The 25,108-nt window shown below is 36.6% G+C and overlaps 1 protein-coding gene across 4 annotated transcripts in view; it reads right to left on the bottom strand.

Moving 5' to 3' along the window:
- Positions 1–25,108, bottom strand: part of gsk3ba (glycogen synthase kinase 3 beta, genome duplicate a) — a 223,119-nt gene that overhangs the window by 83,507 nt on the left and 114,504 nt on the right. For all 4 annotated transcript variants that reach the window (XM_039743696.1, XM_039743698.1, XM_039743697.1 and 1 more), the window contains exon 3: positions 19,182–19,265. In XM_039743696.1, coding sequence (XP_039599630.1) covers positions 19,182–19,265 — 84 coding nt within the window. The remainder of the gene's footprint in view (positions 1–19,181; positions 19,266–25,108) is intronic.

Raw genomic sequence — 25,108 nt, 5'->3', positions numbered from 1 at the left:
GTGGATGTTGTCGAACGTTATGTGTAGAATTTCGAAATGAAACCTGCCCAACTTTTGTAAGGAAACTGTAAGGAATGAACTTGCCAAATTTTAGCCTTCCACCCACACGGGAAGTTGGAGAATTAGTGATGAGTCAGTCAGTGAGTGAGTGAGCGAGTGAGTGAGTCAGTGAGGGCTTTGCCTTTTATTAGTATAGATATTCATTGTAACCTGACCAGAAAAGGAGAAAATTATGCTTCCTCTTAGTAGGTTAAGCGGTATACTATGAAAGAGCGAAATGTGTTAGACCATTTAAAAATGGCACAACTATAGAAGTTCCTCAATTTCCTGGACGACGGACATAGAAAAGCTTAATTTTAAAACTAACATTTTTTGGTGATTCAAGTGAGGCCAAGTAACAGTAAATATCAATACTGCATCTGACTTTGGCTAACAATGGGGAAAATAATGGAAATGTTTGAAAAGGCCCAACAATAAAAATGACCTAATTACAATTACTTTACACAAATTCAGCTTTTCTGTATCTGAAATATTTTGCCTTAATCTTTTTATTCATCTATATTTATACAAAATACAAAGAGTGACTGACTAGCTCGTCAACATACTATGTCCTGTTTAGTAAAAAATCTGAAATTTGGCAGGATGGTATATTTAGGTGGATACGAAACCTCTAAGAAAGAAAATAGTGAAATTCTAGCACAAAGAAAATTAATGAACATTTCTTAATTATTTCTTGATATTTGTCAATAATAGCTTTGTAGCGAGGGGGTAATTCTAATGCACAGTGTCCTTTTCTCAGAACAGCTCTAAGGAATTAATGTACAGAGTGAGATATGGGGCTTGTCATGTATGTAAATGAAGGCCGCCGGCAGCAGCAGTGGCAATAGAGTGGAAGGAGTGAAGAAGGAGAAATATTTTGTACAGGGAAGAGAGAAGTCAGGGCCTGAAGGGCTCTTCAGTTTAATTTTCTAATATCAACAAAGTCCAATATCAAACCCATCATATACTAAAATAAACGCCTCCGATCTCTAAGGGTGATAATTCCTGACACTTCGATATCATATACTAAAATAAACATGTTCAAATCTCCAGGGGCCAATATACTAAAATCCATGTAAAATTTATAATGCATCGTGAGGGAAAACTAGACATCAACAACATAGAGTACCTCCTGTATGTGTATTAATGACATGAACTGTGAATTGGAAGAAGGAGGTCAAACTAAGCCGAAGACAGACATGTTTAGCCATAACGCTCGAATGGGGTTGTCAGGGAGGAAAGGAGAAATATAGGTGAAGTGGTTTCCTCACATCCAACAAAAGCAGGAAGCTAATGCATCAGTTTAAATACTACTGCAGCTCAGTTAAAGTGTTCCACACAACTAAAAGTGAGGGGGAAGGGATAATTGGAAGTATATTATAGTTCACAAGATTAATTATTTTTACCTGTTCTCTTCTGTACTGTATAGTCCTTACTTCTCTCCTATTTCAAGTTCACGGTTTCATAAAAAAATTCTTCCCTTCATTGTTTACATTTCAGATGCCAATGTCCTCTTTTCTCTACCAACAAAAAAGTCTCTATGATACATTTATAGGGAGAAAACCAGTGCTTGAAGTGGGCCAATTTGCATCCCTAAGCAATCATTTAGGACGCCTCCAATTTAGAGTACCAGTTGTTATTTTGTTCTACTTCAACCACTACAGACAACAATCCCAAAATTAAAACATTAAAATCTGCAGTTGACAAATAACCTCTAAATCTATAATCCAATTAGTATTTGAGGAGGTGGGGAAAATACATGAAAAGGATTTGCAGACATAGGAAGAATGTGACAACTCTAAACAGACAACAACCAAATGTGGGATATGAAACCAGGGCACTCATCTGTGAATTGACAGCATTACCCATTATTTTTGATTTCTTCCTTTAAAAAGTTCTTACTCAGTTTCAAATAAAGAAATGAGAATACTGTTTCTGATAAACTACTGATATGCTGTGAGCTGCACTTCACTACCACCATTAATAAAATGAATCTAAAATGCTTTAATAGGAGCAATTAGGCCAAATTTATATTATATATTGTGTTTCATATGTCGTGGCTTTCATGTCATGTTCTTTGGAATAACTTGCACGGTACATACATTTAGTGCTATTTTCTAGATACCAAAGAGCAATACACTGATTAACAATTAAATTCTAATTCACACAATACACTTTTAGGCATTTTGTTATTGCAGTCCAAACCAAAATAAACACACTGTAAAGCTGCTCCATCAAATCTTCTGCACTGGTGTGCAAACCGATACCTGAATATCTGATAAATGTAATAATAAAGAACAATCAGCATGCTGCATATAGACTTCCCACAAAAGATGATTGACTGTGGTCAACTGCTTCCTAACATGTTTATTAAATCTTCATACATCTCATACACACATCTGCAGAGAAAAGACTGTTTAAAAGAAAACAATCAAACAACAATAGTACAATCAATAATTAGAAGATGGTCACTACTAAATATTTATTTTCTATATTTTGCACTTTTTCTTTACATTTGTCTGCCCACTGTGAAGTTGTTCAGCAGACATGAGGTATGGCAGATTCTGCCATCAGTAAAACAAGCTTTCCAAGCTAAAATGTGGCCGTGCAGAAAAAAAACGATCTTATGTGCCACTTACTTGTACACTACACTCATACTCACGTTGATGATAAAATATTTGGAAATGTGTAAGCCAAGCACAAATATGGTCAATAACTTGTAAAAACAGACCTGCAATCTATCAATCTTTATGATAAATGTGCTTGTCAGAACACTTCACTTCATTTGCCAATTCACATATACAACATTTCTGGTATGCTGTGTGTTTTTCAGGAAGGAATCTAAATTGGTAGAGAAGACCAGGGGCCTCATGTATGAATGGTGCGTACGCACAGAAATGTTGCATAAGAAATTTTCCACGTTCAAATCGCGATGTAAAAAACCTACATTTGGCATAAAGCCACACACTTTTTCACGGTACCTCATACCTTGTCGTACGCAAGTTCTCCGTTCGGAGACTGGTGGCACCCAGCGTCAAAGCAGTGCTACTGTTCCTGTGTGGTTACTATTTATTTTCCTGACGCGGCTTTATAAATACACTGAAACTAACCGCATATTGTTTATTAGTGTAATGCATCTGATTGTAATTAGCTTGTAACAATATAATGGTCCAGAGAATAGCCATAGTATTCCAAATACCATAACTGCTTTAGCGTTGTTACTCTCACTGCACCTTCTTCTTTCAGCTGCTCCCTTTAAGGGTTGCCACAGCAGATCATCTTTTTCCATATTACTCTCGCTGCACCACTCGGAGTATTTATATCACTGTATCTGAGCGGGGAATCACAGCAGCAGCTAATCGAAAAGAGAATTATCGGTATACAGCATCAAGCCCACACTGCCTCAGCCACGGCAAAACGTTTCAAAGACTTTCCTGTACGGACCTCGCAGTTCAGAAACAGTTTCATCCCAAGAACTATAAATGCACTCAATCAATTGCTCCTTATAGAACTGTTTATACTTATAAGTACAATTACCCCACTGTAAACTTGCACTACAGTTATAATATTACACAAACTGCGCCACTTCATAAAGCGTGTATTTACATATAATGATGGTATCATTTGTAAGATGAAATGTAGCAAAATATGTTGATTATATTACACAGATAAAACTTTAACTTCATTTAAATATCTGTATTGTTAATAATTAAACATGTGAGGACACGGTGCCGTAGCGATTGCATGTTCACGTATTGTTCCTGCCTTGCGCTGTATATTTGCTGAGACTGGTGCGACATTGAAAGGATAGATGGATAGAATAATTAAACACATACTATGAAGATATTTCAATGTTCCTTAAAAGTTTTGAAGAATCGTCGTTGTAAGCTTACAGATGGCTTAACGTCTATTACAGAGCCGATTGTATGGCGATTGGGTATTTGGGGAAAGAAAAGTAAGGACAAGAATTGAAGGTTAGTACTTTTGAAAGAGACAGTACTGCTACAATAAATTATTTCATCAAAGGTTGCGCATGGTGCAGCAGCATCTTGTATGAAAATGAACAATCACTGCGCCATTGTGTTCTTAATAACATGCTTTCATTCCAATCATCATGAAAATGATATCACGTATACATCTCAGTATTTTAATTATTCAGAGAGCTGTAATATCACGAATGTAATGGATTCTGTGTCCCGTTGGAGAAAGAGAAAGAATGGAAGCATGTAGTGATTGAAGATCAAATCACATTGCACATTGAAGATCAAATACAAAACAAAGCATTTAACGTGCTACTTTAGTTACGATGGGATTTGAGCAACTAGTAAATTAAATGATTTTAAGATGAAGTTTATGTTCTACTTTAATGACAAACTAAACTACGTGATTAAAGTGGATATTTCGAGATTGAAGTTAACATTTCATGCTTTTTTCCTCACTGTACACTAATAAGCTTCCATATGACACTCAGACGGTGGGCTACGTCTCGCCTTTTCACGGCGACTTTGATATGTGACAACTTCTTTTTTTTATGTCGGACACTGTGCGACTTTGTGAACTTGAGCTTGTTTCTCCAACACGCTATGTCACTCAATCAACTTGCTTTTGTTGATTATACCATTGTATAAACCAACAAATAGCACGTTTTTCTTTGCCTCCACTTGGTATTTGCTGAAATTCTTATATATTCCCTCTTGCTTTTGCCATTGCCTTTTCACAGAACGCTGAGCTTAAGGTCTATTTATATAGATTTGCATATTCAAAGAGGCGTAATTCTGGGAGGAGACGGGGCGGGACAGAAGGCGCGTGCACGTGCGTTAGTTTTCACACTGATCGGGATTTATGGAGCAGACAAACGCGGAAGTTGGAGTACGCACAGATTCCTGCATCTGGAATTTTCTGTGCGTAAGCACATTTTTGCTTTTGTGCTTACGTCATGCTATGGTGCAAATTCTACACACGGCGTTATACATGAGGCCCCAGAAGAATAAAGAGGTTATGTATGTTTGGCATCCTTTGACCAGCAGTTTCTCTGTTAACATTCACATGATGTGTTAATCAACAGCACACATTGACAGCATTCTTCTAAATGACGTATGAGTCATTTAACAGATGCTTATCAAACAACGGATGGCATAAGTGTCAACAAGTACATCAAAAGACCATGTGCTTATTAGAGTGGCAATTTGCTGCACAATTTTATTTTTAAGTATACTTCATATATAGATAAAGAACTCAGTCAAGGTGTTATCAAGGTAAGAAACTCATTGTTTTAATGTGCTGTGCATTAAATCAAGAAGTAAAAGGTTAAAACATACTTTAAATATGATACTGACAAAACCCAAGAAGAAAGGTTATTTAAAATTAGTTAAAAAATAAACACAATGAACAAGCTGCTTGTATGACTTGCCTTCCCATGCTTGACATAGATATCCTACTGGGTTTTAATACTGAATGCAACACACTTCTTACATAAATTGTCTTAAAGTATGTCTGTCATTCACATTTTTACACAATGACAACTTGGGAAAAGCAATTAAAGACTGCAATAGTTTTATTTTGTGGATTCTACAAAGTGAAATGAAGAGGACATACAGGTAGCTACAGGATATCCAGCCCCAATGTAGTACAGCGCTAAGCAGAATTGTTGGAATGGTGGACTGGTTTGGTCTTTAATAATGGGCCACTTATGACACTTTAAGGCAATTCAGTTAACTGAGGAATACAATGTTGGGCAGGTTTTTTGTTTCTACTTATAAGCATAAAGTATTTCAAACAATTTATTTGGATAGTTACAGGAAATTGTGGGTACAAAACCACAGTGCCTGACAATGCTAAATTGTGTAAGGATGGTTTTAGTTAAAATTCTAAGAATGTAAAACTTTATTTACAAAAATAGTTTTAAATTCTTTATAAAACATTCCAGAAGATGTTTGTGTTGTAACCTAGTCTCTATGCTAAGCAGAGCAACAGTACCAAAAATAAAACAATATCCAACTTATAATGCACAATATTTAAAATGGAATCATAATTAAAATCAAAACATTAAACTTCCGATTTATCATTTGAACTCCTCTGCATAGCCTTAATTGAGTTTTTAAATTGTATGATTAAAGCATTAAGTGTATTTTTATTTATCACCATGCTGAATATCTGTAGAGGTTTGCCAAGCGGATGATATTATAAAATAATGTTTTGCTCTATTACTTAAGTATTACCTAAGAGAGGAAGGCAACTAGTATCTGATCTCTGCTTAGCAGAAGCTGTGATTACACTGAATTGTGTATAAAACTAATGAGGGGGGTTGCACTATTATAACTGTTAAAAATGAATTTTTTCTCCAAATCTGCACAGCTAAAAAGAACATTTAAAAACACATTAATGATCATTGAAGAAAATCAATCCTGTTTAACAAAATCAATCTAGTGAGCTTATTGAAGTCAAGTTGGGAAGCGTGCAGGGACACCCGGAGTGCTTCCGGGTATGCAGCCGGCACTTCCGACACACTGGGGAGTGCCAGTGGAAGATTGCCAGAAAGCACCTGCAGCACATCCGGGTGCATATAAAAGGGGCCGCCACCCTCCATATGATGCCTGGAGTCGGGAGGAGAAGGAGACAAGGCCTGGGAGGAGATGAGGAGGCGACCTGAAGAGAGAGAAAGGCATTGGTGTTGTGGCCAAGACTTTGGGGGTTTTGAGGTGCACTGACACTTGTAAATATGTTCAATAAAAGTGTGTTGGGTGGCGTCAACGTGTCCGCCTGTCTGTGTTCGGGCTGGCTTCCACTATATTTCTAATAAAACATGATATCTAAAATGCCTTTTTTTTAAAAAAAAAAAAAACATGTTATAATGTAATTGAAAATATCCATATACATAAACTCCACAGAAATCATTAGGAAAATGAAGTTATGTAAATTTTTGTCTGAAAACACAGGTCTGAACATTCTTCTTTCAATTCTTTTCAATTTCTTTTTCAAAAAGAGTCAGATAGCATGTGCTAAATTGGGAAAAAAATGGTCTTTATACTCAATTTGAGGTATAAATAAAACCAACAACCATTTCAGTGAAAAACTGGATAAAGAAAAAGAGGGATGACTATACAGGTATACTTAAATATGCTCTAGATTTTTTGTTCATGTGTTTTACAAGTGTTCTTCCAAATAGGCCATTTTGCAAATTAGTCTGGTTCTCTCAAGCTTACATTGCCCTCATCAAGGTTACTTGAAACATTCTATACTTTCATGTAAAATTTGCTTAAAATACTGTACTATTTCCTTCTTTGAGCTAATGTTGAGATCACAATAGATTAGCTAACTAAAGTGCATCTCCTTTCTGAAATTTTTAATGTTATTTAACTGCTCATTTTCAAGCATTACAATCTAGGCACATACTAATGGTATACAGACAAGAAAACTAATTTGATATATTGTAAGTCTAATTAAAGTATTAAATTAATCAAAAGGCAACAAAATCTAGTACTGTATTTACAGCAGTGTATATTCTTGTCAGTCCATTTTGCAGTCACGAGACCACTTATATGCCTCAAAATGATAAATACACACTTGTTAAGTGTCATTACTGTTACTTATAGGTTCATTCACATAAAATGCAAAAAACACCTACTATGGTTGCAGTGTTCATCTGTCTGCATGAAACAACTCAAGCTCCAATTGCTGATTCTGTTCAAATTTGGTACTTCACTCTTCAAAGAAATTTTTCAGGAAAGATCATTGAAAAGTATTGGCAAATTTTCTAACTCATCTGTTTTAAAATAAGTGAAGCATTCTGTATGGCTTCAATTATGGATTGGTTTACCTAGACAAATATTGCTTCAGCTTATACAGTATATTTTATATATTTTTAATTTATACTATCCAATAGCCACCCCGACAGTAAAATCAGTCTCCAGTACAACTTAGTCAAAAGCTACAAGTCCCACATGCAAGTCGTTTACACAAAGGAATGAGGAAAGGAATTATGTAAAAGCATTACTTTATCAGCATAAATTGAACAAATATGGACTCAATTGTTACAATAAAGTAAAAGCGACCTCATGATAGTATTGTCTACAAATTATAATTAATCAGTATTTCTCTAAAACTATCATTTACCAACACAATCCCACACCTGCTTTCCATTACGGTCCCAAACAGCCAAAAATTTTACCTTGACACTTCAGCAGAGATTTTAACTCTCCATTAGGCATTTACTTCAAGCATATGTATAATAAATGTGAACTAAAATCAATTTCATGCCCATCACAACTAACAATGAACAAAAGGGCATCAAACAATCACATTCTTACATCACTTCACTTGAAATCTGCTCTGTACAAAAGCTATTGAGCTACCACAAGCCTGTGTGTGCCTGATTTTTATCTACGTGACTTAAAAAATATTGTTAAAAACCTTTTATTTAATGCACTAACACATGTAATTACATTTTATTATTGCTGTTATTTCTGAACGTCATTCATTGTTACACAAATGTGACAACAGACTCTTTGATGAAGTAACTAAAAAAAAAACTTTAAAAGCTCCAACTTTAACTAAATCCCCAAACAGACCTGAATGTTAAATTCAAACATTTTCTAACTTGGTTCAGTTTGCAAACAACATACACACAATTTTAGCTGGTATTGTGCCAGTAGGCCATTTATCCGATTCAAATTGCTAACAAAAAGTAATACGGCTACTCTCCTTGCGTCATTCCTATGTATCTGTCTTGCCAGACAAAAAATCTCTGAATTTCAAGTTCTCTTGTAGGGAGCAACAGGTTTTCCTCCAGGATTTCCCTTTATTTGTACCTCCTAACTTTATAATTTTGAGGTCCTGCTCCATAGAAACATCCCTACAGCATGATAATTGGCCCCACCATGCTTGAATGAGGGGGCTAAGTTGTTTCTGATGACATATGGTACATAGTTTATACCAAACACAGCACTGAGTCTGATGACAAAAAACGCTCAGTTTTGGAAAAACCACTCTGTAGATTGTTCTTTTACATGATTTCAGAGACACCAACCTGTCATCTAGCAAACTTTAGCCAGATATCATACGGTATTTTTTTTCTTTTTCCCCCAACAGACTTTTTCTTTTTACCTTTCTCTCAAAGTTGCAACTGGTGAAACACCTAAAATTTGTATATGCATAGTCTACTATCTCAGCCACTGAAACTTAAAACTCCTCCTGAACTGTCATAAGTCCCTTGGCGGACTCCCACACTAGTGTCCACTTAATACATATATTGGGTGTTGAAGATGGTATGCTCTATGCAGATTTAGAGCTGTTACATATCCTTTACAGCTTTTAATGTCTGACTTAACTATACTCTAAGAGATATTTAATGACGGATATTCCTGGCATCTATCCTCCAACTGGTACTTTTCAATAACATTGTCACTGAATTGTTTAAGAGTGTTCCTTAGTATTCAAGCTCTAGTTTTTACATGGAAACTGACTTTTTAGTCTGTTATAAAACAATGAAACATTAAGAAGTCCAATGGGGTGCATACTTTTTATAAACACTGCAGCTAAATAAAACTGTCAATTGCAGAATAACAAAAATTGTATGAACTTATCTGTATGCAACTTATCACTACCAAAGAAAGATAAATCACAGAATTTCTAAATGATAAACTATGATAGAGTTTGCATAAGCAAACTAAACAGACCATGCCACAGATGATGCCAGCTGTCATGGTTCAAAGATTTTTTCAATAACCAATACTGTCAATTGTTGGGACACATTTGTCACAAACGTCAGTGATGAATAATGCCCAGCTTATTGATGTTTCATATCAAAAGTAGCCAAGGAGATATTGATATGGAAATAAGACATAATAAGCTATGGGAAAACATGGAAAGAAATGCAAACTGTTGGCCAGTAATGCCCATGCACTGATTTGAGAATCAAAGAAAAACAAGTAAATAAGCCAATAAAGTAGCAAGAGAACAAGAATTGTCATCATGAAAAGTTGAAAAATAAGAGGATAACATGTTTTGGATGCAGTGCATCTATATGCTAAAATTAAAAATAAAAAAATGCACTTTTGTTGGATAAAGTGGTAAAATAAAATTCAAATTAACACTTAATTTTTAAGCAAACATTGATTTTAAGGTTTGTAAGGATGAGCATGAATTAGAGATGTCAAAAGAACCAATACTGTTTTACCAAGTCAATACCAAAATTCCAAAAACATAATGGTAAAGTTTGAGCATCCTTAATTTGAAGTGCCTTGGACCAGAAGTATTTTGGATTTAGTGTATCTTGGGATTTTAAAATATTTGCATATTTTAAATATTTGCTTCTCCCTAAATTCCTCCAGTCTGTACAGTTTAAACCACCAGAGTTTCACGGAGACAGCATAAGCAACAAAAGCAAAAGACTTCATGCTATGAGAAAACAGAAAGCTAAAAATAGATGTTATCTATTCAGTATCTAAGTAGTACAGAGCAACTGAATCTTAATGATCAATCTGTATGTTTTGAAGAACACAGTGAAAAATGAGAAAGTCAGACCCACATGTAAACCACTGCAACTACTTCGCTCCTCATGCCTGCGAAGTCCTTCTGTCTGCTACGAAATCTGTCATTTTGACTATTGCATCACTATATGGCATAACAACAGAGAATGAGAAGCATTTTATGTATAACAGCGCTCCAGACTGTGACTAAAATGGTTGCAAATGAGACGAAAACTAGGCTTTGGCGATTATTATTTCTACTTAGTTTTCCAGTGGTGAATGAAATCATTGAAACTTACTATATAATAACAGATGCAAAAGGCATTTTTTTTTTTTTTATTGTTGAGCAGATGTCCTACTAACATGAGTGTTGGTATGGGGGAAGATTCCCCTTAGAGATTCATGAACTGCATTCTACTAATGGCTGGTATACTGTATACTTTAACTGTCCGCGCTGGGCGCAAGGGTTACAGAAACACACATTTTATTATCTGTGCTCCACAATGCTGACATGGCGGCCGTGTATCCTAAATGGTGAATTTCAAGGAGAGGCTGGTTACGCTTGTGCCAAAATGATGGACGAAGGGCCATCAAGGGACAAGTCAGCAAAAAGCAAGGAAGACATGAAAAATATCAGAAATGCATCAGCCATCATGTAGTTCCCCTGTTATGTAGCTATCTGTGCTCCATGGAATTTAGTGCCGCTTCAGATGCAAGATGTGCATCTTTGTGCACTGCTTCTCTTTTAATTTAATGCATGCTCCATGCAAAATGGCGGCCTGTCCATCAGTAAACATGCATGCTCAGCCACCTGCCTGCTGTTTCGATGCGATGTCATGAAGTCTTCATTTTAAAACTGCAACTGTACCACATGCTATTGTTTTACCAGGGTAATCCATGATTGATGGTGAATAGTAATTTTCTTAAATTTTGTTAGTAATTTTGGAATCGAAAAATGCAACTTATCAGTTGTTTCTTAATTCGTTTTGGTGTGTGCACTATATATTCTATCACCAATAAAATCTTCAATGGGAGCTTACCAATAAACAAAAATGGAAAAACAGATTTAGTAAAACAATAATTTATAACTGATAATTCATTACTTTACACAATACAACTCTGTACAAAGACATTTAACACTAGAATCCCTAAAGCCTATCTTAAATTCCTTTGCACCACTCCATTTGCGACTTTTGTTTTGCAAATGTGTTTTGCAAATGTGTCAATCAGCACAAGCAGCAAGTAGCCTGCTATCCCATCCACTCTCTCCAACCCCACCTCCACCCCCCCCCCAACCCCGCAGTTTAACACGGGCAAGTACCATTTATTTTGATAAAAAAAGATTTATTTTGTAATGACCCATTTTGTTTCACAAATGTTTGTAAATGGAGACGGCAAGTGAGTGAAATAACAAAGGGAGAAATCAAAAACGACACCAAGGTCTGATGAGATCCTTGCCCAGAGTGACTGAAAAGGTGCTCATTTTCTTAAGTTGTGCTTTAGTGCAAATTTAGTTTAGTTGCAATTACATTTTGAAGAGTTCTGCTCCATCCAGGATTTAATTTCACTGATGCAAGTTGTGAGCTGAGAAAGCTCTGAAGAAGTTTCACCTGTAACACTGAAATAGAGTTGAGTATCATCAACATAAAAATGATAACCCAGTCCAAAGGTACGAATAATATGGCCAAGGGGAAGTATATAGAAGAGCAGAGGGCATTAGACAGAGCCCTGAGTAGCTCTCTGCATGACTGGTACTGAACTGGACGGGGCTGTTGCCAAGACTAAAAAACTCTAGCCTATCAGTCCGATAGGACTTGAGGGCAGTGCCAGTGACACCCAGAATGTTCTCCATTCTGGAGAGTAAAATATCATGTCTGACAGTGTCAAAGGTGTCACTGAGATTTTACAGAATTAATATGCTGATTTGTCCAGAGTCAGCAGCCATAAGCAAATCATTAGTTACCAGAAGCAGAGCAGTTCCACAGCTGTGGTAAGCTCTGAAACCAGACTGAAAAGGCACCATCATACTATTAGAAGTTAAATTACTGGTGAGTTGGGAGGCTACAACACACTCAAGAACTTTTGACGGCAAACATAAAAGAGAGATAGACTGAAAATTGTTAAGATTATCAGCATCAAGACCAGACAGTTTAAGTTACAGGTTAAGGTGATTTTTAATGAAGTGTTGTTAACAGGAAAGACCACCAGCAACATGTCCACTGTTATGAAATATGTGCCTCCTGTCTGCTGCTTGCATGATGAATACTGGAATTACAAAACTATCCAAAATTTAAAAAGACTGAAGGAGGTCTTCTATATCACTTTCATGTTTACTGCACCCCTCTGTACCATCCGTTCAAGGAGACACATTTCTTCAGCTAGGCCTTTGCCGTAGAAATAAGTGCCCCCAGTCTTTTGCTTTCAAAATGTACACTGGACAGCTAATGACTTAAAAAAGTCTATGACTTTTACATACATACATATATATATATATATATACACACACACATACATATATATATATATATATATATATACACACACAAACATATATATATATATACACACATACATACATATATATATATATACACATACATACATATATATATATATATATACACATACATACATATATATATATATACACATACATACATACATACATACATATATATATATACATACATACAGTGGAGGAAATAATTATTTGACCCCTCACTGATTTTGTAAGTTTGTCCAATGACAAAGAAATGAAAAGTCTCAGAACAGTATCATTTCAATGGTAGGTTTATTTCAACAGTGGCAGATTGCACATCAAAAGGAAAATCGAAAAAATAACTTTAAATAAAAGATAGAAATTGATTTGCATTTCATTGAGGGAAATAAGTTTTGAACCCTCTAACAAAAATGACTTAATACTTAGTGGAAAAACCCTTGTTTGCAAGCACAGAGGTCAAACGTTTCTTGTAATTGATGACCAAGTTTGACATTTTAGGAGGAATGTTGGTCCACTCCTCTTTGCAGATCATCTCTAAATCCCTAAGGTTTCGAGGCTGTCTCTGTGCTACTCTGAGCTTGAGCTCCCTCCATAGGTTTTCTATTGGATTAAGGTCTGGAGACTGACTAGGCCACTCCATGACCTTAATGTGCTTCTTCTTGAGCCACTCCTTTGTTGCCTTTGCTGTATGTTTTGGGTCATTGTCGTGCTGGAACACCCATCCACGACCCATTTTCAGTTTCCTGGCAGAGGGAAGGAGATTGTCGCTCAGGATTTCACGATACATGGCTCCGTCCATTTTCCGTTAATGCGATTAAGTTGTCCTGTGCCCTTAGCAGAAAAACACCCCAAAGCAAAATGTTTCCACCCCATGCTTGACGGTGGGGACGGTGTTTTGGGGTCATAGGCAGCATTTTCTTCCTCCAAACACAGCGAGTTGAGTTAATGCCAAAGAGCTCTATTTTGGTCTCATCAGACCACAGCACCTTCTCCCAGTCACTCTCTGAATCATTCAGGTGTTCATTGGCAAACTTCAGACGGGCCTGCACATGTGCCTTCTTGAGCAGGGGACCTTGCGAGCCCTGCAGGATTTTAATCCATTGCGTGTAATGTGTTTCCAATGGTTTTCTTGGCGACTGTGGTCCCTGCTAATTTGAGGTCATTAACTAACTCCTCCCGTGTAGTTCTAGGATTCTTTTTCACCTTTCTCAGAACCATTGACACCCCACGAGGTGAGATTTTGCGTGGAGCCCCAGAGCGAGGTCGATTGATGGTCATTTTGTGCTCCTTCCATTTTCGAACAATCGCACCAACAGTTGTCACCTTCTCTCCCAGCTTCTTGCTAATGGTTTTGTAGCCCATTCCAGCCTTGTGCAGGTCTACAATTTTGTCTCTGACATCCTTGGACAGCTCTTTGGTCTTTCCCATGTTGTAGAGTGTGGAGTCTGCTTGATTGATTAATTCTGTGGACAGGTGTCTTTTATACAGGTGACTAGTTAAGACAGGTGTCCTTAATGAGGGTGACTAATTGAGTAGAAGTGTCTAACCACTCTGTGGGAGCCAGAACTCTTAATGGTTGGTAGGGGTTCAAAAACTTATTTCCCTCAATGAAATGCAAATCAATTTCTATCTTTTATTTAAAGTTATTTTTTCGATTTTCCTTTTGATGTGCAATCTGCCACTGTTGAAATAAACCTACCATTGAAATGATACTGTTCTGAGACTTTTCATTTCTTTGTCATTGGACAAACTTACAAAATCAGTGAGGGGTCAAATAATTATTTCCTCCACTGTATATACATATATATACATACATATATACATATACATATATACATATACATACATATACATATATATACATACATATATACATATATACATATACATACATATACATATATATACACATACATATATATACACATACATATATATATATATATATATATATATATACATATATATATATATATATATATATATACATACATACATACATATATATATATATATATATATATATATATATATATATATACATACATACATATATATATATATATATATATATATATATACATACATACATATATATATATATATATATATATACATATATATATATACATACATACATATATATATATATATATATATATACATATATATATATATATATACATATATATATATATATATATATATATATATATATATACATATATATATATATATATATATATATATATATACATACATATATACATATATATATATATATATATATATATATATACATATATATATATATATATATATATATACATATATATATACATACATATATATATATATATATACATATATATATATATATACATATATACATATATATATATACATATATATATATATATATACATATATATATATACATATATATATATATATATATATATATATATACATATATACACATATACATATATATACATATATAAATATATATAAATATATATACATATACATATATATACATATACATATACAAATATATACACATATATACACATATATACATATATATACATATACATACATAAATTAAATAGGCAGGCTATTTCGTATCATTGCAATACGCTGCTTGTTAAAACGGATGACTCCCGTGCTTACGTGCAAGCCTGCCTGGATATTATGAACTATCGTTTCTGTTCAAGTTCTATTTAAATTTTAAATAGAAGGAATTTTTATTTAGTCGACAGAATTTTATTCCGGAATAAATCAAACCTTAAATAATTTATAATATTTTGCTCTCCATAAAAATATATCCTGTCAAAATTATACAAATTCAAATATGAACATGGTGCATAACAAAACCTGGAAATATAAATAAAATTTGTTCTTTTCAGCAATAACAAATAAAATCATTCAGTTGGCTTTGCTCTATGTCATTTTATCAGAGCTGGACGCCTGGCATCTTTTTTTGGCAACAAGTTCGTTTATGTTTGGTGTGAGGTTCTGTGTTGTGGAGATTCTCAGGATGGACTGCAGGTGCTCATCAGTGAGGCGACTCCTGTGTGCCGATTTGTTTGTCTTCATGACTGAGAAGAGCTTCTCACACAGATATGTGCTACCAAACATGCACAAGGTTCGAGCCACAGTAGACGGAGCTGGAGCATTTGTGCGGGAATGGAGTGAATAAACTGTGCGGGCCCTGCAGTATCGTACTTTGCCTTCAGTGTGCCATTACACTGCAGCTCAATCACCTCCATCTGAATCTGCACAGGTGCAGTTTCCACATCGACGGCAAATGGGTTGCGAAACAACTCAAAATTCTTTTTTTGTTCTTCAAAGTCACCAAAGCGCCATGCGAACTCAGTGCGCAGTGCGCTCAGTTTATCAGCAAAGTGCGTATTTGGGAACACCGTTGTGCCGACTTGGTTCAACATTACTTGGCAACAGGAAAGTGGGGCAAGTTGCACTGGTGCATTTGTGTCTCCCATACAAGTAGCTTCACTTGAAATCACTTTGTGATTTTGCACGGTAAAAACGTCTGCTGAAGTGTCAGATTCTTCTTTAACTCTTCTGCTTTCTGTATCTTGTGCATTGCATTCAGGTCTTTCATGTTATCTTGATGTTTTGTCTCATAGTGCCGTCTTAGATTAAATTCTGTAATTACAGCCACATTAGCTCCACAAATGAGACACAGGGTTTACCGGCAATGTCAGTAAACATATACTCAGCCTCCCATCGGTTTTTAAAGGCTCTATGTTCAGAATCACCTTTTCTCTTCAGCATCGTGTGGGCTAGCTTCGCAATAACTTGCAGCATCATAAGCTAGACTTGATTAACGCGGTAAGTGTTCGGCAAGGCAGCTGAAGCGCTGCATTATGGGATCTGTAGTTTATTGTGTTACCAGCGCTTCATCTCCCTGGGCCATTAATAACAATAATACAGTATATAAAATGATCTTGCGGGCGGATTTAATTACACGCCGGGCTGGATGTGGCCCGTGGGCCTTGAGTTTGACACATATGGACTAAATAGAACTTGAAAAGATATATTTTTTCAAATGTGATCGCGCAATTCAGATCGAGTTGACGCCACTACAGTACATCGAGCCCGCGTGCTATTGTGGTTTTGCCTGCGTGCCTCAATAAGTTACCCTCCCCTCGCTCTTACTTTTTTACCGTTCATCTAATGAATACACTGAGTATGGCTTTACCAAAACAATCATTGATCGCGAATAAAGTATCCATTATTCATAAAGCTTCAATTGGTGATCTGTCTTTCTGCGTAAACCGCATATTTTTTCATATGTCTCAAACCAAGGGGATGCAAAGGTAAAATGAATAAAAATGCGTGCGTACATACTCAGTGCATCCCCTCTCGGGAATTGAACCTCGGACATTGGCGCTAGAGGCGAAGCCTCTACTAGTGCACCACGGCGTGTGGTTTATCTATTTGAGCGTAGCAGTGTAATTCGGTTTTTGTTCAGCACTCTTTGGAACTGTTGCTTTTTGTCTGCGTACTGCGTCAGTTCACGTGAGCCGCTGAATATGGTAGTATATGTCACTCGCTCGCTTCTAATTATTTCGCTGCCTTCTTAATTATATAATGCATGTTTTCTTAAGCGCTTTTGGAGCTCTTCCTGGTTTTCGCATGCGTAATTACGTGGGAGGCGTGATGATGTCACATGAAACTCCGCCCCCCACAGCTTTTGAGCTCAACTCCATTACAGTAAATGGAGAAAAATAGCTTCTAGTTATGACCATTATGCGTAGAATTTCGAAATGAAACCTACCCAACTTTTGTAAGGAAGCTGTAAGGAATGACCCTGCCAAATTTCAGCCTTCTACCTACACGGCAAGTTGGAGAATTAGTGATGAGTCAGTCAGTCAGTCAGTGAGGGCTTTGCCTTTTATTAGTATAGATATATATGAGAAAGAGTGATAACTTATTACGCTGATGGAACTCTTAATATCCTGCTGCATTTCAGATGTAACATTACAGATAGGCTAGAATGAGTTTGCAACAATAGTTTTCTGATCATGAACATAAACTTAAGCATATACCCATACATTAATGTACACTGAAGTATGCAATGACATATCGCAACTCAAAGGAATGTAACTAAGATTTGAGCCTTAAACAGAAGTAATTTTTTTTTGTGGATTATCAATATTTCTCTTCATTTTTGTGTGAGCTGTTCTGAATTTCAATAAAAAATGTAAAACAAAGGCATCTATACTAGAGATATCTTTTTCTCGCATCATACTTTATGTCACAACTTTTCCAAATGACGAAAAATTTTCAAAACACTAAAAAAACCTGGCTAGAGTTACTTTTCATATGCTAAGACAAAACAAACCATAAGATGTACTTTGAGCTACCTTTATTGGACTGAAAAGTACTGCAAAAGACAGGTTTTGCTCTTGCTACCCACCACTGAGGCCAAAGCTTTAGTCCTTTTAATCGAGAAAAGGTAGACAAACAGATTACTTTCACAGCTACGTTTGTTGAAGTGTGTTTCCAGGCAGAGTAGCAACAATTTAGAAGTTATTTCCAACAGTGCCTGGTTTCCGCGATTATATTAACCACACATATTCCTACCTTTTCAACTGACTCCATGATCATCTCTGTTTTCACCTTCAGGAATTTCACTTTTATGGTCGATTTTGATAGCCATCATCCACAAAAACCAAGAGCAGTAATAGACTGAACACATAACATAGAAAATTCTTACCTTCAGCATAAAATTTTCACTACCCTCATCCACCACTTTACATTGCTGCCAATGGAAAAAAGAGACAAAAATACAGGACAAACACTACCATTCACTAAAACCTAACTTGCTCAATTAACTTTCTAACTTTTGTTGATATCGTGCCAATGACACTGTTGATTTCATTGTAAACTTAACAATATTAATGTAGCTTTTTGGAGTAATTTTACTGTACATCATAACAAGCTGACTAATTCTTACAAATCACAACTTTTAAAACCAAATACATTTTAATGCTCTAAAGAGACTTTAGGTTAGAACTTTATTGTAAAGTACATGTAAAAATACATTTTAATGCTCTAAAGAGACTTTAGGTTAGAACTTTATTGTAAAGTACATGTAAAAAACGAAAACTATACAAAGATAAACTGAATGCTTGTGCTCTTACCTTCTCTCCACTGGAATAAAAAAAATAACGAAGTCTGACAATATTACAATGATCCAGCTTTCTCATGATCTGAAGCTCACGATTCTGAAAAGGAAAAAAAAATAAATGCATTCATATTTAAAAAAATCATTGCTAACAATTAATTAATTTAACAAGGGGGAAAACAAATGTTTAAAAATGTGCTGTGAATAAACTTCTCTAATTCTCTTGTACAAGTTAAAAAATACACTATAGCTGTGGTGGCCTCTCCTGCGAATAAAGAGTGAAGTTGTATTTTCATTTTTGGTCATTTTTTTTGCAAACAGGTTTTACATGCAAATGCATTACAACCACATTATTTTGTCACAATATTTTGGTCCAACTTAGACTACGCTTTTTTCAACATCACTTAAAGGCAAAAAATGACCTACTGCGCACAAATTACTTTAGACACATTGGTCAGCGTAAGACAAACTAACTAGGTCAATTCAATATTTAATTTCATAGGATTTACCTAAATGTTTATGTCCCTATAACAACTGCTACCAAAAGCCATGATGCCATCTCTACTCAACCCAATTAAAGTTAAAAATGCACACATTTCATACAGAAAACTGGTCAACACTATAGCTACCTCCAATTGGCTTATTTAAAAAAATGAAATATTTGGTTACATTAATGTTTTTAATGAATTTCATTTAATTTATGATAATGTAGATTCAATTTCAGTTCAGTCTAGTTTTTGTTTTGCTTATATATTTTTTCTTTTACTACAGATTTTCACAGACCGAGTCCAGCCCTAAAGCCAGTAAAAGAAGATGTGGCATTTTGTATTTCTCCCTAGGATAGAAGATTCATGAGGCACCTTGTATAATAACTGGATGTGTTAACTTCTTTTTAATAAAAAGTGGCAAGGTTTTAAAAAAAAAAAATCCTCATTCAAAAACCAGAGGGAGGCAGTCATGTCATAATACAAGTACTTTTACATTCAATACCAATACTGCTGAAATCGGTGTGGCATCTGCAGTGATGCGGGCTCTGCATTGGTCTCTCGTGGTGAAAAAGGAGCTGAGCCATAAGGCAAAGCTCTCAATTTACCAGTCGATCTACGTTCCTACCCTCACCTATGGTCATGAGCTATGGGTAGTGACCGAAAGAACGAGATCGCAAATACAAGCGGCTGAAATAAGTTTCCTCCGCAGGGTGTCTTGGCTTTCCCTTAAAGATAGGGGGAAAAGCTCAGTCATCCGGGAGGGGCTCAGAGTAGAGCCGCTGCTCCTCCGCATCGAGATCCAACCGGGAGGAGGCCCCAGGGAAGACCCGGCTGGCCTGGGAACGCCTTGGGATTCTCCCGGAAGAGCTGGAAGAAGTGGCCAGGGAGAGGGAAGCCTGGGACTCTCTGCTTAAGCTGCTACCCGGGCGACCCGACCCCGGATAAGCGGAAGAGGATGGATGGATGGACACTGCTGAAATCTGACAATACTCAATACTCGGCAAAAACATAAATTCCATTCTGTTTATTAAAAATAAAATTAAGAAATTTGGTAACAATATCCTATAGAAACCTGGTTTGTCTCATAGGTTGTAATGCAATATTTATATTTGCATCACCTCCTGCCTTAAAAAAAAAACACCTTACTAATAAGTACTATTTAAACGGACTAGTCAAATGGATCCAAATTTCAAATGTCAGACTCTTGGTGCTTTTACTGTACAAATCTCTCCCACTTTCCTGGGTAAAATGAAGCTTGCCAGTTTTACATTAATCCATTATTTCAGAAAAAGCATATGCTGTACTGTTTACAGGGGGCATTATATTAGGTGCCTTATATTAGTGATCAGATTTTGTTATTCCTTATGCCTGTGTACAAATCTAGAATCAGACAATTAACTGGACTGAACGTGTCTGTAGTCAACTGTAGCTTAGAAACTGCATACATTCAATAACATACTATAAAAATGTATATGACATACAGTAGGTTCTTACAGTACATTCATCACATGATTGCTGTTATACTAATGAATTTTAGTTTGCCTACAAAAAACAAATGAATGACACAAATAGCAGTATGATGTTTTGCCTGACAGTTAACAAGCATTTCCAAAATAGTTTAACATGACTAAAACTTGATCGTTGCTTAGGCAGCATCCAACTTCTTGCATCTTCTTCTTTAGGCTGCTTCCGATCATCTTTTTCCATATCTTTCTCTCCTCTGCATCTTGTTCTGTTACACCAATCATCTGCATGTCCTCTCTCACCAAATCCATAAACCTCTTCTTAAGCCTTCCTCTTTTCCTCTTACCTGGCAGCTCTATCCTGAACAACCTTCTCCCAATATGCGCAGCATCTCTCCTCTGCACATGTCCAAACCAAACAAATCGTGCCTCTCTAACTTTGTCTCCCAACCATCCAACCTAAGTGGACCCTCTAATGTACTCATTTCTAATCCTGTCCATCCTCGTCACACCCAGTGCAAATCTTAGCATCTTTAACTCTGCTACCTCCAGCTCTGTCTCCTGCTTTCTGGTCAGTGCCACCATCTCCAACCTATATAACGTAGCTGGTCTTACTACCATCCTGTAGACCTTCCCTTTCACTCTTGCTGATATCAATCTGTCACAAATTATTGCCGACACTCTTCTCCCCCCATTACACCCTTCCTGCACTCTCTTTTTCACCTCTCTTTCACAATCTCCATTACTCTGTACTGTTGATTTCAAGTATTAAAACTCATCCACCTTTCGCCAGCTCTACTCCTTGCATCCTCACCATTCCACTGACCTCCCTCTCATTTACACACATGTATTCCGTCTTGTTCCTAATGACTTTAATTCCTCTCCGCTCCAGAGCATATCAACAACCTCTCCAGGAACTCCCCAACTTGCTCCCTCACTATCACTACAGATCACAAGGTCATCAGCAATCATAGTCCACAGGGACTCTGTCTAATCTCGTCTGTCAACCTGTCCATCACCATTGCAAATAAGAAAGGGCTCAGAGCCAATTCCTGACATAATCCCACCTACACCTTGAATGCATCCGTCACTCCTACCGCAGACCTCACCACTGTCACATATCCCTCGTACATATCCTGTACAACTCTTACATATTTCTCTGCCATTCCCGACTTCCTCATGCAATACCATAACTCTTCTCGAGGTACCCTGTCAAATGCTTTCTCCAGGTCCACAAAGACACAACACAACTCCTTCTGCCCTTCTCTATACTTCTCTATCAACATCCTCAGAGAAAACATTGCATCTATGGTGCTCTTTCTTGGAATGAAACCATACCGCTGTTCACTAATAATAACCTCACTTCTTAACCTAGCTTCCACAACTCTTTCCCATAACTTCATTCTGTGGCTCCTCAATTGTATCCCCTTGTAGATACTAAAGTCCTGCACATTCCCCTAATTCTTAAATATCGGCAACAGTACACTTCTTCTCCACTCCTCAGGCATCCTCTCACTTTCCAAGATTCCAGTAAACAATCTGGTTAAAAACTCTACTGCCATCTCTCCTCAACACCTACATGCTTCCACAGGTATATCATCTGGACCAAAGGCCTTTACATTCTTCATCCTCTTCATAGCTGTCCTTACTTCCTCCTTGCTAATCCATTGCACTTCCTGAGTCACGTTCTCCGCATCATCCAACCTTCTCTCTCATTCTCTTCATTCAGCAGCCTCTCAAAGTACTTTATCCATCTTCTCAACTCACTCTCTTTCGCTTGTGAGTACGTTTCCATTTTTATGCTTTATCACCCTAACCTGCTGTACATCTTTTCCTGCTTGGTTCCTCTGTTTAGCCAATCAGTACAGGTCCGTTTCTCCCTCCTTAGTGTCCAACCTCTCATACAACTCTTCATACGCCTTTTCTTTAGCCTTCGCCACCTCTCTCTTCACCTTGCGTTTTATCACCTTGTACTCATCTACTTTCTGCATCTCTGACTATTTCATTTCTTCTCTGCCCTCTTCTACTTTGTCTGGCACTCTTTTCACCTCCAAAACACTCGACATACTGCTCCTTCAGAATAACCCCTATCCCATTTCTTCTCCCATCCATACCATTATAGAACAAATTTGCATATTGATTTGGCAAAATTTTACACCGGATGCCCTTCCTGACCTAACCCTCCCCCATTTATCTGGGAAAATCAAAAGCAGGATCAATAAAGAATAATAAACATTCAGCCCACAAGATTAATGTCTTACTTTATCATCTTGCACATAGCTTAAACTAGGATTTTTTTGATAAGCCACAGAGATTTGCATACTTTGGCAAATCTAACACACAAAGTCAAAAAAAGTTTTCACAAAGTTAAATGTAGGAATTTCCTAATTAGCAAGTATTTATGCTCTCTGTAACCAAAAATCTAAATTTGCATATTTCATTAATTTACATCATCTGCTAATGACTTTCTATGCCGAATCCTCTTGATGTTTTCCATGTGGAGTTTTGCATGTACTTAATATGTCTGAATGGGTCTCCTTCTGTTGGTTTTCCTCCCATATTCCTAAAGATGTGCCCATTACATTAATTAGCAACTCCAGATTGGCCACGGTGTGAGTGGGCCGTGCAATGGGCTGGTGTCTCATCCACAGCCATTGCCTGCCTTCCTCAGAGTGCAGCCAGGATGGGCTGCAAACCTTGCGACTGTGAAATGGATTACTTGGGGCTGTGAATGATGAAATATGTTTTAAAAATGTAAAGCTAAATTATCCTCTCTGAACTGTGCGTTCAAGCATGTTTCCAAATAAATAAATACCACATTATAAGCAGGTCAAAAATCAGGTCAGGTCACATTGGGGAACATGCACTGGTACAAAACATTGTCGCACCCTCTGGTAATTGCACCACATGGCCACAGTACTGTAACTGACACTCCCTCACAATGCAGGTAACGTGCGTCATTTGGGACTCTATGAGCAACTGTTTGTTCAACATAAAGTCAAACCAATGGTACCCAAGGATTCTCCGAAGAGATACAGTACCGAAGGAGTCCAGTCTTCGTTTCACTGGTCAGGTCCATGTCTCACAACCATATATCAAAACAGGCAGCACTAGGACTCTAAAGACTTGGACCTTCGTCCTTTTGCAAAGGTACAGGATTTTAAGGCTGATTTTTCCATTGCATTCTTTTATATTGGTATCATAACAGAAATGTTATTTGAGGGGGCGAAAAGGTACTGGGATGAATGGACTGCACCAATACTCTGTTCAACTGAAGTCACTAGTACTGAATACTAATTTTACAGAATTAGCATGCCAATTGTGGTTTATTATAGATATACTGGAGTCAAAGATAACGCCCATTACAACACTATTTAAAACCTGTAACCCACCTTAAAAATATAGGAAGTTTCCAGAATGAAACTTTAAAACTTTGCAAGACTGAGCTTTTAATAAAAGTATCCCAAATCTATGCTGAGATCTGATTGACTGATTCCCCTTCTGATTCAACTTATGAATCCAGACTAAAGACTCATTAATTTAGTTTTAGCAGTTGCTGAATAGTTGCATGTATTGTATTTTTGTTCACTGCTTACAAAAAAAGTATTACAATACTTATAAACTTCTACCAATCCATCTTTGTTCTGTTTCTATGCTTTAGTATCCTGCTGCAGTACTTGGTGCCACTGCTATACTTTAATCTCTTTGTCTGTCTGTGGGGAAGGCATCAGAAAAACTGGGAGCCTTGGAATTCAAAGATGAAAAAAATTCTGTTGTCTTATTAGTCTACCCAGCACAAACTTGTATTACAGAATGCCCAGGGGTTGGGGAGCCAGTTGGCCTAAGTGTCCAGAACTCTGACATTGTTTGTCTTTGCACAAACTAACCAGAATTATTTTCTCTAGAGATGCTGCTGACCGGGTTTTATGCTTTCATCTTCTTCACTGTCAACTGGCCATATGCCAACAATAATATTAAACAGCATATATTGT

Source organism: Polypterus senegalus, chromosome 2 (assembly GCF_016835505.1).
Source record: "Polypterus senegalus isolate Bchr_013 chromosome 2, ASM1683550v1, whole genome shotgun sequence".
NCBI lineage: Eukaryota > Metazoa > Chordata > Cladistia > Polypteriformes > Polypteridae > Polypterus > Polypterus senegalus.
Note: the sequence above shows the minus strand (reverse complement) of the source record. Positions and strands in the feature narration are given on the sequence as shown.